Source organism: Pleuronectes platessa, chromosome 21 (assembly GCF_947347685.1).
Source record: "Pleuronectes platessa chromosome 21, fPlePla1.1, whole genome shotgun sequence".
NCBI classification, from domain to species: Eukaryota; Metazoa; Chordata; class Actinopteri; order Pleuronectiformes; family Pleuronectidae; genus Pleuronectes; species Pleuronectes platessa.
The window spans coordinates 2,104,690-2,119,082 of NC_070646.1; the positions used below are offsets into that span (position 1 = coordinate 2,104,690).

The window sequence follows — 14,393 nt, forward strand, 5'->3', positions numbered from 1 at the left end:
GAAAGTCAGTGAGATATTACAGAAAGATATCATGGGTGAACGTAGGACCATGGTCAGTAGAGAGAGAGCCTCAGAGGATGAATGGGAGGAATTTTCCAAAGATGAGCTTGACGAGGCACAAAGCAGTGCTTTCGCAGACTTTTACCCTCCATTTGAGGAAAACACACTCCGTCTCAGGCAACACTCCATGTCAAGCAAAGACTTAGATTTGGCCAAAGTGGTAGATTATTTAACAAACGACATGGGGGCCAACTCTGTCTCCAAAATGAACGAATTGAAAAGTCGGCATGAGGAGGAGTCAAGAAGGGAAGGCGAAGAGAAACAGAAACGTGTTCTCAAGCCATCTATGTCCATACAAGAGCACAAACTCAAAATGCCTCCACCAGTCTCAGGCATGCTACGGTCTCCCTCAGAGAAGGACCTGAGCAAACTAACAGAGTCATATCAAGGTTCGGAGTCTATTTTGGAGTCTCCTGAGGACCTGTCTCACGAGCAAGATAAGAGTCCCCTGTCAGACAGTGGGTTTGAGACGAGGAGTGAAAAGACACCCTCCGCTCCTCAGAGCGCAGAGAGCACAGGACCAAAGCCTTTATTCACAGATTCCCCTATCCCTCCCTGTGTCACTGAGACCAGGACCGAGGTGGTCCACATTAGAAGCTATGAGCATCCTGATGATCCTTTTGAGCCTCTTCTCATGGAGGAGGCTGCATCTGCCCCCCCTTCTTTAGCTCCAGATGCAGCTACATCAAGCTGCACCAAAGCCTTACAGATGAAAATACCAGAGGAGGACTCCATGATGAACAAAAGCATGTGTCTCAAAGAGGAAACTCATATTACTACTACCACTAGAATGGTCTATCACAAGCCCCAACTGACCGATGCTGCTGAGATGATAGAGGAAGGTATGTCGGTCAGAGATATCATGAAAGCTTTCCAGTCAGGGAGGGACCCATCTAAAGAGCTGGCCGGGCTTTTTGAACACAAGGCTAGTCAGGATTCTGTCAAGGGCGATGAGTTGACTCCCAGATTTCTAGACAGAGACAATAAATCCAAACCAAAAGTCGAAAGAATAATTGAGGTTCATATCGAAAAGGGCCACAGCACAGCCGAGCCGACTGAGGTTATTTTTAGGGAAACTAAAAAACACCCGGAGCTTTATGTCTACAAAGGCGATCGTATTAGGGAACTTGGTGATTACGATGAGGTCCAACAGGAAGAAGAGGAGCTTACTGCCGAAGAATCCCTGCCGACTTTTCTGGACACATCCCGAGTTAACACCCCGGTGTCACACGAGGAAGACAGTCGTCCAAGCTCCGCTCAGCTGATGGCAGATGATTCTTATAGAGCCCTTAAACTATTGAGCCAGCAATCCATAGAATACTGTGATGATGAGCTGTCAGAGATCAGAGGAGAGTCATATAAGTTTGCGGAGAAAATGCTTCTGTCAGAAAAACTTGACGCGTCTTCCCTGTCTCACTCTGACACAGAGGATTCAACAGGGATGACCGACAGAAACCACTTTATTTCCGAAGAGATCGGTAGCCGTAGCTCTAATAGCATGAGTCAGCAGCGAGGAAGCCCCAAAAGAGAGTTTGTCTCTAAGTCATCAAAAGATGGGTCGGCTAAATCTGGAAAATTCGTGCACAGGGATGACCCATCTCAGTTTGACAAGGTGACAGTGCTTCATTACTCCACAGAGCCGGGCAGCCCCAAGCATGCCGTGTGGATGCGATTTACAGAGGATAAACATGACAGAAGCAGGGATAAGCTCCTGTATGAGGATAGGGTGGACCAATCTGTTAAGGAAGCTGAAGAAAAACTCAGTGAGGTATCGCAGTTCTTCCGAGACAAAACTGAGAAGCTCAACGATGAGTTGCAGTCCCCTGAGAAAAAGCCAGTGAGACGGGAGGTAAAGGAGAACAGATCTTGGCCTAGTTCAGCTTGCGGTAGCCCTGAGAAAATACAGCAGAAACCTAGGGCTGAGGAGGAAGTTAAAAGCAAACTCAGAGAGCCCTCCGTTGTTAAAATAATAACTGAAAAGAAAAGTTGTAGCTTACCAAGCAGCCCTCAGAGAACAGTGCAGTCTAGTGAAAGTATAATCACACAACAATCTAAGACCAGTGAGTCTGCACCGTCTTCTCCCTCTCACGTAAAATCAACATCCAACGTCAGTTCTGTGAGGATGAAATTTGAATCTGAGGCTCAGAAACAAAGTCAGTCTAGTCCGACCAAAATTCCTCCTCCGGTGCAGCCGAAGCCTTCAGTTAAAAAACTACAGGAGAGCAAACTTCCCGTTTTACAGTTTTTTGAAGGAGGAAAAGCGTCAAATTTGTCTGATAGATCAGAAGACGATAGCATGAAAAATGATGTTGAAAAAGACAAATGTGCTTCATTAGACAGGAGTAAACTTTCTCTAACACCTCCACCCAAAGCCCAAAGACATACAAGAGACAAACCTTCCAATAACAACATCCCAGAGGCTTCCATCCAAAGACAAACTAGTGAAGTTGAGTTTGACAAAGCAACTAATAAAGCGAGAGAGATTCATTCCAGTGTTTCTCAGGAAATTAAAGAAAGCAATACAGCTCAGAAAGGTCAGACACCTATTGTTTATCCTGACAAACTAGTAGATAGTAATACTAACAGATATCAACAAATCACAAAAAGTGAGTCTGCATCCAAAGAGTTAGTAGCTGAGCTGCCCAAAAAAGATGGCGAGGAACCATTAAACAAAAATCTCAGAAAAAAGACAGATTCTCAAATTCCTATAAGAAAAGCCTCCTCTACAGCAGAAAGTGACCTCACCAAGAAACAGACCGTTACCAAACCCTCACAGATACCGACATTAGCGAAAAGCAAAGTGCAGATGAGTCTTGAGACAACCCCGCAAAAGACAAATGAAAATCTATCCATTGAAATTCTAGATAATGCACTCAGAGATTCCAACTCCAATAACCTCACTAGCCCTCGAGAAATGCTGGGGAATGTCCTGACTCCTCCAGCTGCGATAACAACCAAAGAGAACTTCAAGGGCATTAAAACACTACCTGTGTATGTCAGTGTCCAGGTGGGCAGGCAGGCGGAGAGGGAGGCGAAAGGAGCACTGTACACTGTCAAACAAAATTCAAACTCAGCCCTCAGCCCCATAAGCCCAGACGATGACACGCTCGAACAGGTGTCGTTCATAGACAGCTCAGGGAAAAGCCCCCTTACCCCCGAGACCCCGAGCTCTGAAGAAGTCAGCTATGACCTCATGACCAGGACCCCTGATGGCTTCATGGGATACATACCAGGGAAACCTAGCCCCATCCTGGAGTTATCTGAGGAATCGGAGGGGGATGAACAAGGCAACACTGTTTTCTCTTTTACAGAGGCCCTGCCAGAAAGGACAGCTAGCACCATAGCAGACCTGGCTAATGCTAATAAGCAAGAAATGGAAATGAATGATAACCGACAGGAATTAGCAATACTGTTCAACCAGCAAGAAGCAAGCAATGGTGGGCATTATGAAACAACGGAGCAGGAGCATCAGGAAGTCTCAAAGGACAAAGGTATTGCATATATTGAGTTCCCTCCTCCTCCCCCTCTGGACTCAGCTTCAGAAATATCTGACACAGAGAGGAAAGGTTCCTGTGCCTCGTCAGAGGCTGATTCAGAAATGATGGAGGTAAACTTACAAGAAGAACATGACAAGCATCTGCATCTGACCGAACCCATTATACGAATCCAACCCCCTACCCCAATTCCCCCCGGATCAGATGACAGTCAGTCAAATGATGAAGAGGATAAGTCAATCTACCAGCCAATTCCCTGTAGGAAATTAGGTTTCAGGCAGGAGGACGAGGAGGCCAAGAAGAAGGAGAGGGAATCTAAATCTAAAAAACATGACAAAAATGGAAATGGCAAAGAACTGAATGGTGCGACCAACGGCTCCAGTGGTTCCAATGGCAAAGTAGAGGACGATGAATATGAACAGAATGGAAATGACCAATCAATAACAGACTGTTCAATAGCCACAACAGCTGAATTTTCTCATGACACAGATGCAACAGAGATAGACTCCTTAGACGGATATGAACTTCAGGATGAGGATGACGGCCTGTGCGAGCAGGCGGATGCACGGCTGTTTGGTCTTCCCGACAGCCGGAGAGATGTTTGGGCGACAGACTCATTTAGGTCATCAGACCGCTGTTTCTCCCAGTCCAAACTGGAAGTTATTGAGGAGGAGAAAACCCCAGAAGAATGTCCCAAGGATGCTTGTCCAAAAGATACCCCCTTGAATGGTGGTAATCCTGATGAGTTTATTAACGGTGGGGTTAAAGGTCAGGAACTAAAATCCTCAGATAAAGAGGGGTTTTCAGACACTTACTTTAGTTATAAGTTAGAGGAGGAATTTAACTCTCCTTTTAAGACTGTTGCCACCAAGGGGCTGGACTTCGACCCCTGGCCCAGTAAAGGTGGAGCGGAGGAAGTCGTTGACATGGTAGAGACACGGGATAGCAGTGGTGAGCCTAAGCCTTTTGGACTAGCAGTGGATGAACAGTCTCAGGCCACCACACCCGACACGACCCCGGCCCGAACGCCGACGGACGATAGCACACCGACCAGCGAGCCAAATCCATTCCCCTTCCATGAAGGGAAGATGTTTGAGATGACACGCAGTGGTGCAATTGACATGAGCAAGAGGGACATGGTGGAAGAGAGGCTGCAGTTTTTTCAGATTGGTGAGCATTGCTACTCGGCGGGTAGATACAGTGTCAGGGACTATGAGATAGATGCCTCCTCACAAGACAGAGACCAGTTTAGTTCTCAGGATGCTACAGATACCTCAGCAGCCCCTCAAGTCTCTATTCAGACGACCACTGTCCAGCTAGAAATATCAAATCCGGCCGCAATCTACAGCACATGCAGAGGCTCGACTTCCAACACTGATCTGAAATTCTCCACTTTTAGAACAGGACTCAAGATGTCCTCTGATAAACCCTCTGATTCTTCAGATAGTAGCTGTAAATGTAGAACAGGCACCTTTAATAATTCTCACGACATGAACTCAGGCTCAGTTGTAGATGGTTCTTATTCTGTAACCTCAAACTATATAGATTGTTCTAATTTTAATGCGTCAGACATTATTACCGATTATTATTCAAATCACACACTTCCTTCAGGTATGTCCAAGCAAAGAGAGGACTTGGATTGGACCTCAGGTAATCAGATCCCTTACTACCAAAGCACAGATCATTCATCTGCACCTTCACAACTGATAAGCAATCCCCAAACATGGAGCAGTACCAGTAGCAATATACCTGTCTCCCATTCTGACCACTCAGTCATGGTTGGGGCTGGCAGTACAGTGTTCAACTTGTCCTCTTCAGGACAGCAGGAGATAAGCAGGATAGAAGCATCCTTCAAGCAGCTAGATGTGAACAGCAGGGAAGCCAGGGCTTGTCCCAATGTAGCAATAAAAAATACAAGAGCCATAAATGTCAAACCCCAGATATGCAAGTCTAGGTTACCAGTGAGGGTGTCTAGCCACAAGCTATGCAGCCTTAGTCGACCAATAGTGAAAGACAAGGCACAAGAAAATGTTGTTAAATTCAAAGACAGGAAAGGGGCAACGCATAGAGTCAGGGAAAGATCAGACCCCTTTGGGGATTTATCTCCTAAATCTAGAATCCCAGTAATGAAAGCCATTAAATACCCCATATGTTCTCAGGCACAGAAACAGGTTAGTATAAAATCTGTTTGTGATAGAAGCGTTAAAACTACTAAGGGTAGTAAACAGAAAACTCAAAGCAGATCCAGCACTGAGCAAAGATATAGTTTTGTTAAAATCCCAGGTAGAAGTAGCACAATGGAGACTGGGAGGAAAAACAGTGTAGTGGTCTCAAAAAATGTCAGACCAAGGTCTGGTAGCAGCCAGGTAGCCAGTGAGTGGAAGCAAACCCTTCCCAAGGAGGCTGAAACAAGCTTAGAGGGGAAAACACTGCCCATTGAGGACGAAGAGAGCTGCAGCCTCAGCACGACCAGGAACACGTCCCTGTCAGAGCCATCTAGAGCCTCTAGAAGCTCCTGCCCTTCACGCACCTCTACCTCCACCTCCACCACCACACCAACACCATCTGCTAGAGATGTGAGAGCTGAGGTTGAGCAGGCCAGCAGGGAGATGAGGAGGAGGAGGAGGAGGAAGAGTAGGCGGACACTTGGAGAAAAGGAGCAAGAGCAGAAGGAGGAAGGGAGTCAGGTTGATCAACCAATCAAGGCTCCTGTCACGGAGAACCAGACTAGTTTGTAAACTCTTTCTAAAAACTTGTTATACTCTACTTTCTCAGTGAGATGCATGTAGCCGTTGTGGGTGGTTTGTGATGTGACGTGAGTGTAGCTGTCACTTCTTCCTGTCATTCTTGTTATCTGTGTCCTGTGCTGTCTGATTTAGACGTTAAGGCTACAACACGGAGAGTCAGCGACTGGAGGAGAAATACTCTAAATCAGTTACCCTCTTACTTTTCTACCTCTTAGAAATAATAATGAAAGCTTTACTACAGAGGACAGTGATTTCTCTGGTGTACAGAAAAAGGTACAGGGAAGTGCAATGTCAGTCAGCGTCAGCAAAGGTTTGCAAATAAGCACACGAGTCTAGATGCTCAGTTTCATACCACACCAAGACTCAGGTAGTTCTGCATCTCACCACATGACACCACACCCCTCACCTCCACTCTAGACATGAGTAGGACCTACTTGTAAATGACCGTCTGTGAAGAATATGACCTTGTGTGTGTTTCTGGTCTGCCTGCCTGGTCTGTAGATATTATTGGGTGGTGCCTTTTGCTCTCTGAGTTCACTGCGAAAACAATTCAGCGACTAAACTTGACAATCATCGTGAACGTCAGCCTCACGAGGATGGTGTCGATTCTACGTTGGAGGGAAAAATAAACCTTGTGCCGCTGGATTTCTTTTGATTTCAAGTTTAAAGCCGTGAATTGTTTTTTTCCAGTGGGAGGGAATGTTGCCTGGTGGTAGATTGTGTGTTGTTAGTGATGTGAAAACCAGAGTCTTTGACGCTGAACTCTTACTTCTACTAATACTAATTCTACTGAACATCAAACATGTACATTTTACTGTGTAAGTGTGATTTTCTTTTCTTTTCTGGCCTCACAGATCCTCTCAAAATCTGCTTTCTCATTTTTGTTAGCCCGAAAACAGTAGTTACTACATTTCTCAAGACTAAGTCATTTAACATAAATGGTTTAGTTTCTAGATATAACTTATAGTTAGTGGTGGTAATGTGCTGGGTTGTTTTTAGCCTTAGACAGAACCAGGCTAGCTGTTTCCATGTGTCTCCAGTCTTTATGCTAAGCTAAACTAAGCCATTTCCTTGCTCCAGCTTCATATTGAACAGGCAGATGAGAGTTGATTAAAGGCATATTATGCTTTTTCCTTTTTTGAATATGTCCCCTTTAATATAGTATATTTCTGCTTTCCAATGTTGAATAGTCCCATTAACAAACATTCGTATCTAAATCTAATCGTTGAGGATTGTCTGGCCAGAAAATCTGTCTGTTTTATTTTTAAAGGTGAATCATGGGACAGTGAGCTAAAGTTGGTCTTTATGTTAAACATTAAAATCACCTCAATAAATGGCAAAAGAGGCAGAAACTCATCTTATTTAGAAAGAGCTCCACCCACCAGGTCTTCAATGTGTATAATGACACCACATCTATGTAAACAGCCCACATCAGACTTTAGTTCACAATCCCACTCTCTTTTTTTCCCCATCAAATATCATTGCTCCCCTCTGCAGCCATTTTAAAAGAACCTCATTTAACTGTTTGTGTCCTGCCCCCCCCTCCCTGCTCACAGGCCCTCAGAGTCCCTGTGAGAGGACAGACCTCCGCATGGCCATAGTGGCCGACCACCTCGGACTCAGCTGGACCGGTGAGTTCACACACGTCGACCACAAGAACAAGCACCAAGCAGGATTTATTATCTATTATGGAAATCAGGACAAAAAGAAAAAAAGCTGCAGCGTTGGAATTAAAACTCAAACTCACGCACTTTTATTCATTTCCAGTCACTGCACTGGATACGATACTGATGGTTTCTAACAGGGAGGATTCATCTCGTGAATTATACAGAACGCCCAGTGTGCATGAATCAGCTGGATTCAGTCCAGCCTTCAAACCACCAGTTTCACAGTGTCTATTGCCCTCTGGTGGACGTCTGGTATAGAACGTCTTGACTCAGCAGTGCTGCAGTGATAGTGCACTAGTGTTAGTCACAAACTGTACATCATCATCATCATCATCATCAATACACATTCACATCCCAGTAGGAAATAACAGGAGAATTACAAAAACTCAAATCGCTGTGGAACTTCTTAATTTAATCTTAGAAATCTAAACAGAGACATATTTTGGAATAAAGCCCCAAAAATGTATAAAATAATCCATGTGTTATTTCTTTTATTAGTTAAAGGGTTGTATAGACGTGTATCTAGACTCTAGCTTTGCGTTGGAGTGTTTCTAAGAGCAACAGACTGATGGTATTTCTGCACACAGTTTAAGGGTGTGGCCTCTGCAGTTCAGTCCGAGCCTCCACCTGCACTGCAGCACTGCCCCACGCCTGCGTGCATGTGTGTGAGTGGGTTGCGCTGTCATCCTCTAAAGTGTGCACGAGCCCGAGTACTCGTGTGTGAGTGAGTGCTCAGTCGGGGGAAAGGATGCTAATCCATATTTAACGTGTGTTGCTTGTTGCAGAGCTGCAGGGAAACAAGCAGATCTGCTGAACATTATGTTCTCACGGTTTATAGATTTACAGCTTGTGCCTTCGTCTGAACGAGGTTCACGCCCTCAGCTTCTTTCACACTGGGTTTGGCAGCTGTTGTTATTTAGTGACGAGCACGAAGGAAATAAATACAAGGGAAAGTTTGAACACATATCACGGAAATGCTGTCAGTGCCACAGTTATGTCAGATAACGTTTATCTGATCCCTATGTGGGGTAACCAGACAGCCCTGATTTTCAAACATGTACATCTTCTACTATTATGTATATAAAAGATGTAAAGAAAGGGAAAAATGTAAACGTACATTACAGAAGAAAGGAGAGAAAGATCGAAAGAAATCTATTGGATATATGTTTTTTCCTCTTCTCTCTCTCAGCCTTTCCTCCACATAACTAATTTATATGTTTCATATTTAAACAGCAGACTCGGTATTTGTGCATTATTCATATTTATTATTTCTTTATAAAGAGGATAGTAGTAGTGTTTTTGTGTTTTGGATTTTCAGGCACTAACACAGAACATCTGTTACTTGACAGGTGATAAAAGACAGTGTCGACATTTTTAGCACAAGTCATCTCACTAGAAATGAGAGTTTCTGTTTTGACTTTCTCGAGAAAAATTATAATTGTGTTTAATTGTGGCTGTTTGTTGCAGAGCTGGCCAGGGAGATGGAATTCCCTGTGGATGAAATCAACTACATCCGAGTGGAAAACCCGAATTCCCTGACAGCGCAGAGTTTCATGCTCCTAAAGAAATGGGTGCACAGGGATGGTAAAAATGCCACAAGTAAGCAACGTGTGTGTGTGTCTGTGTGTGTGTGTGTTGTCGTTCATAACCAGTATCTACTTGTATTTGATGTGTCGAGGCCCTGATGTGATGTCTCTGCTTCTCCCTGCAGCGGACGCTTTAACTGCGGTGCTGACTAAGATCAATCGGTTGGATATTGTGACTTTGCTGGAAGGGCCCATATTTGACTACGGTAACATTTCAGGCACACGCTGCTTTGCCGATGATAACGCAGTATTCCCGGATCAGTCCGATGGTAAAGTGTAGCCCACCCTAGCTGAACTCTCAGTCTATCTCTCAGTCTATCCCTTCACCCTTCTTCACCTCCTCTCTCAGCCAGACAGTCAGGGAAACAAAACCCAGAACCAATCAGGCTTAACCGAGCAGTGGAAGTATAAAATTAGGAGCCAATAGAAAAAGCAGGTTCACTGAGCTCATAGCTAACGGACCATCAGCCGATAGAAGCAGTAGAGTCGTCGTCATGATGCAGTCACTCCAGTTGGTTTGTTGGTTTCTCCAACGCTGGGCAGTTAATCCGTAGCACTCAGTCACTGGAACATGAGTGGAAAGTGATAAAAAGATATCTCGGGTGATTATCTATATATCTATATGTATATGTATATTGATATATAGATAAGTGCAAGGAAAGTCTGTACCAGTTTGGGTGCATGAGACTTTTTTTATTATGTGTTAAAAAAATGTCAGAAAAAAAAGCATGAACCTGAGGAAACTAAGCTGCCAGTGAACTGGTGCTTCTGTCCCATCTGAACAATGTCATCGATCCCATTGCTGAAACCACTGAAGCACATTATTCAGTTGGGTGAGGGCACCGGCTCCTGATGTCTTATCTGTTCCTTACTGGTTTCAAATTTATTCCCTGTGATCGATTTGTGTCCGTTGCTATTTAAACCCTTACAATAAAAAAAACTAATCCTAACTAATCTATAGTGATGGCATGCTTGCTTTTAACCAGTATGAAGTCCTTTCATCCCTCTTTCTGTATTTCTCTCTTTCCTCTGAAATGAAAATTGAATGTGGCAGTCACTATATTTCTTTCTCTGAGTTTGACGGATCCAATGAGGACGATTTCAGAACGCAGAGGAAAACTCGATATAAAATATAACATTTCATGAAGCAGCCGGCCTGTCACTCTGGAACAAGGGTTTCAAGCTCTGAGGCAAAGTTATCACATGAGCCACTGGAGCTGTACTTGAGCTGTGTAGTTACTCAGCAGTTAAAGTACTTACATATGTGTATAGATCATATTTATATCACAAATTGCTCAATTCAGTGACTTAACATTCTGCTCATATTCAGGTTATTTAACTGGTTGAAAAATCATCATATGTCTCTTTTCAAAGAATATTTTAACTTTTCTTTTCGTGGAAAAAAGACGCTTGTTATTCAGAATCATCACATGTTCACGTTCACTTCAGTATGAACATTGTACATCCAGAAGTAAACTACAAACAAAAAGTGTGATTAGCTGTAGTTGGACTTACCAATTTGCCCAAATATCAAACAATATATACATTATAAAAATGTTTCTTCTCCAGGCAAATGTCTGAAATGGTCCTCGTTGCAAACCAGGTTTTTAAAAAGTTCATCTGAACACAAGGATCAGTGAAACGATTGCTTCATTCAAACCTGGAGCAAAGTTGATCTTTGTGTCAAGATGAACCCGACACTTAACACACAAACAGATAAACGATGCATGGCTCTGGCTTTGTGTGAGAGGCTGCCTGTTCGGATGTTGTCGGCTTTTTATAACAATACACTTTTAGCACACTTTCAAACGGGTGGAGCCTTTTCAACTCGTCCCAGAGTGTCTCCGTGAGACCCACGTGGACGAGGACGTGCTCGTCCTCCGGGGACACTTCAAAGAGGGTTGAAAACGAAACGCCCTTTTTTCTCAAAGTGTATGATTCCGCTTCTGTGTCACTGCTGTCAGCTGATCTGTAGCTGTCGTCTCCTGGGTTCCTCCGAGCCTCCCGGCCCCCGACGCTCCGCTGCAGCTTCTCCTGCTTTGACGCCAGCAGCCTCCTCCTCCTCTTCCTCCTCTTCCTCCTCTTGCTTCTTAGTGGCTAACTCCCGAAAGCAAATAACCACACCACAGCTAACCGGCTAGTTTCAAACAATGGCTAACATTTGCTGATTGACGGACGCTGTGTGGGTTTCACTCTGTTTCTGCTGCTCTCCACCTTAAAGCCTATTGTCTTGCTTATCAGCTGAGATAAGCAGATCCCGTGAGTGTGGCAGTATCTTCGCTTCTGCAGCTTCTCAGACGTCTTCCTCACTCACATGTTCACTCCACTGTCTGCTCATTAACTGGTGTCCACACGCTCACGTCTGTCTTTCCATCCGAGTCTCGTCTAACACTTGTTCTGTGTCTGTTTTTTATTTGTTATTCTTTTCTCTGTGTGATAACTGACGTAGTTCCAAAGATTCTCAGATCTCCCACGCTCCTCCCGTGTCCTCAAACGTCTCAGCCTGTCTCTCCTCTCCCTGCTGCTCCCTCCTCTACCTCCATCACCTCCTCCTCTCCTCCCTCCTCCGTCTTTTTCTTCCCATCTCCCCCCTCAACACCTCCTGTCTACTTCCGACCTGTCGCTCCCGTCCTCCCTCACTTCTACACCTTGCCTTACTCCCCTCCTCTCCCCTCAACCCCTCCTCCTGTAAGCTTCTCCTTGTTCTTCTCTCCCCCTCACCTTCCTCCCTCTTCCCTCCATCTGCCCTTTTCTGCTCCGCCTCCCTCCATTCCTCCTCTCGTTCTTCGCCCTCCTCGCAATCATGCACCTGTAAAATCACCTCCACCTCCTTCCTCTTCCTGCACCCCCCTCCCCTCATCTGCTCCTTCCTCTCCCCCTTTTCCATCTTCTCCTTCTGATAACGTTCCTCCCCCCTCTACCTCATTAATCTGTACCTCCTCTCTTCCTCCGACCTCTCTCTCGTCTTCCCCTGTTCTTCCTCCTCCTCCGCTACATCACCCCTCTCCACCTCCCCCTTCTCTTCCCGCCTCACCTCCTCCCTCCCCCCTACCCCCGGGAGTCCCTCGTTACTTCAGACGGGATCGCTCTGTCCCTGAGTTTTACATTTAGACGCTCTGCTCCTCTTCTGCCTCTTTGTGTAAATCAACACGACTAATTCACCTGGATTCTGCTCAAGCTTTTGCTCGTTAACTGCAGAAACTGTCGAGTCGATGAGGCTGAGCTCGTTTCAAAGAGCTCGAAGACTCCGGGTCTTAAGTTAAGAGCTTTTCTGACTAATTGGGGAACTCCCTTCACTTCCTGAGGAACTTCTCCAGGCAACGTGATTGATTTTATGAATTTCCACACAAAAAAACAAAAAAAAAACAGTATATGTGAAGTTTCTATTCTATATTTTCTATATTTTCTATTGACTTTCATTTCTGTTTCCATCTTCTTGTGATGTGATCATGTGTCGTCCCTGCTGTGATGGTTCAGCTGTCACACACGCTGTCTCTATGAGCTCTGAACGCTGACATGTCAACTTACACAATCCTGCAGACATCAAGCAACGTTAGCATTTATTAAAGATGTGGTTCTGACCACCGGATAAAAGCTGGTTCAATATATCACTCTGTTTTAAACTCTCTTTGAAAGTGAAGCCAATGCGGAAGTGCCTGAAAGTATATCCTCTCAAATGGCCAGCAGAGGGCGACTCCACTGCTTTGAAAATAATTCCTAACTCTACTTCTCACTTGATTTATAACGTCAGTGAACTTTTTCCTCAGGAGTTTATGGACTGAACCTTTAGTGTTGATAGAACTCACGTCTGCAGGATGTGTAAAAATTGGCAACTTTAACTTTATAAAGTGAGTTTGTCCATGTTGTGTTCACAGCTCGTTTATACTGAAAAGCTTTTAAACTGTTCTGGGATCAAACCTGTGTGACTTTTGAACAAATGGCACCTTTAGATGTTCCAAGTGTTTGTCATTTCATCACCTCACCACCACTCTACCTCTCCTTCCCCTCCTCCTTTCCTCCCCTCTTTGTTTTAAATCTTTCCCCCCTCTTCGACCCCCTCATCCTCTAATCCTCTACTCCTGCCATCCACCCAGGGTACCACAATATAGATCTGGAGCTGCAAACCCCCACAGACCTGAACTACCAGCCCCCCACCCCGCTGCGCTCAGAAGGCTTCTTTAGCGAAGGCGAGTTTAGCGTAGATTCCCCTAGCAAGACCACGCTCACTAGACCTAGCGACCTCTCGCTCACACAGACCACCAGTACCTCCAGCACCACCCCCCCGACCGTCTGTGCCCCGGAGCCCCCCATCGTTGGGGCAGAAGACACGACCCTGACCGCTAGAGAAAGAGAGGAAGAGACGACGGGAGTGGCTTCTTATGAGAGGCCAGGTAATGACAGAAGAACAGTAGAGAAATCAGGAACAGGGACGGAGGCAGGGCGAGATGTTGCTTTGGAGGAACACCAAGAAGCAGGTGCTGCCTCAGACTCTCTTTACGGGAACGGACGGCAGGATGAAGAGGAAGAAGAGGAGGAGGAGATGACCCAGGAGAGGCTGCAGAGTCTGCTGGAGGACATAAAGCTGGAGGGAGGCCTGGAGGACGAGGAGATGACGGAGGAGAGGGTGAACGCCATCCTGGAACAAGTGCGGCAAGCAGAAAAAGTTGTGTGTTCAGTTCCAGGTTGGAGAGGAGAGACGTCCGACGCAGCCGCAGAGTCATCAGCAGCTCAGGGGCCCGAGGGGGGGAGGTAGGACCCGGCTTCATCCTGTCAGGCTTCAGATTTACACACCAGCGTTTACTGTCAGACCAGCGGGTTTCTGATCGAGGCTCAATAAAT

At 45.4% G+C, this 14,393-nt stretch overlaps 1 protein-coding gene across 1 annotated transcript in view; it reads left to right on the plus strand.

The window, feature by feature from the left end:
* LOC128426415 (ankyrin-3) overlaps positions 1-14,393 on the plus strand; it is an 88,308-nt gene that overhangs the window by 69,347 nt on the left and 4,568 nt on the right. The window contains exons 37-40 of the mRNA XM_053413268.1: positions 7,858-7,932; positions 9,436-9,567; positions 9,680-9,823; positions 13,649-14,303. Of these exons, the coding sequence (XP_053269243.1) occupies positions 7,858-7,932; positions 9,436-9,567; positions 9,680-9,823; positions 13,649-14,303 (1,006 nt within the window). The remainder of the gene's footprint in view (positions 1-7,857; positions 7,933-9,435; positions 9,568-9,679; positions 9,824-13,648; positions 14,304-14,393) is intronic.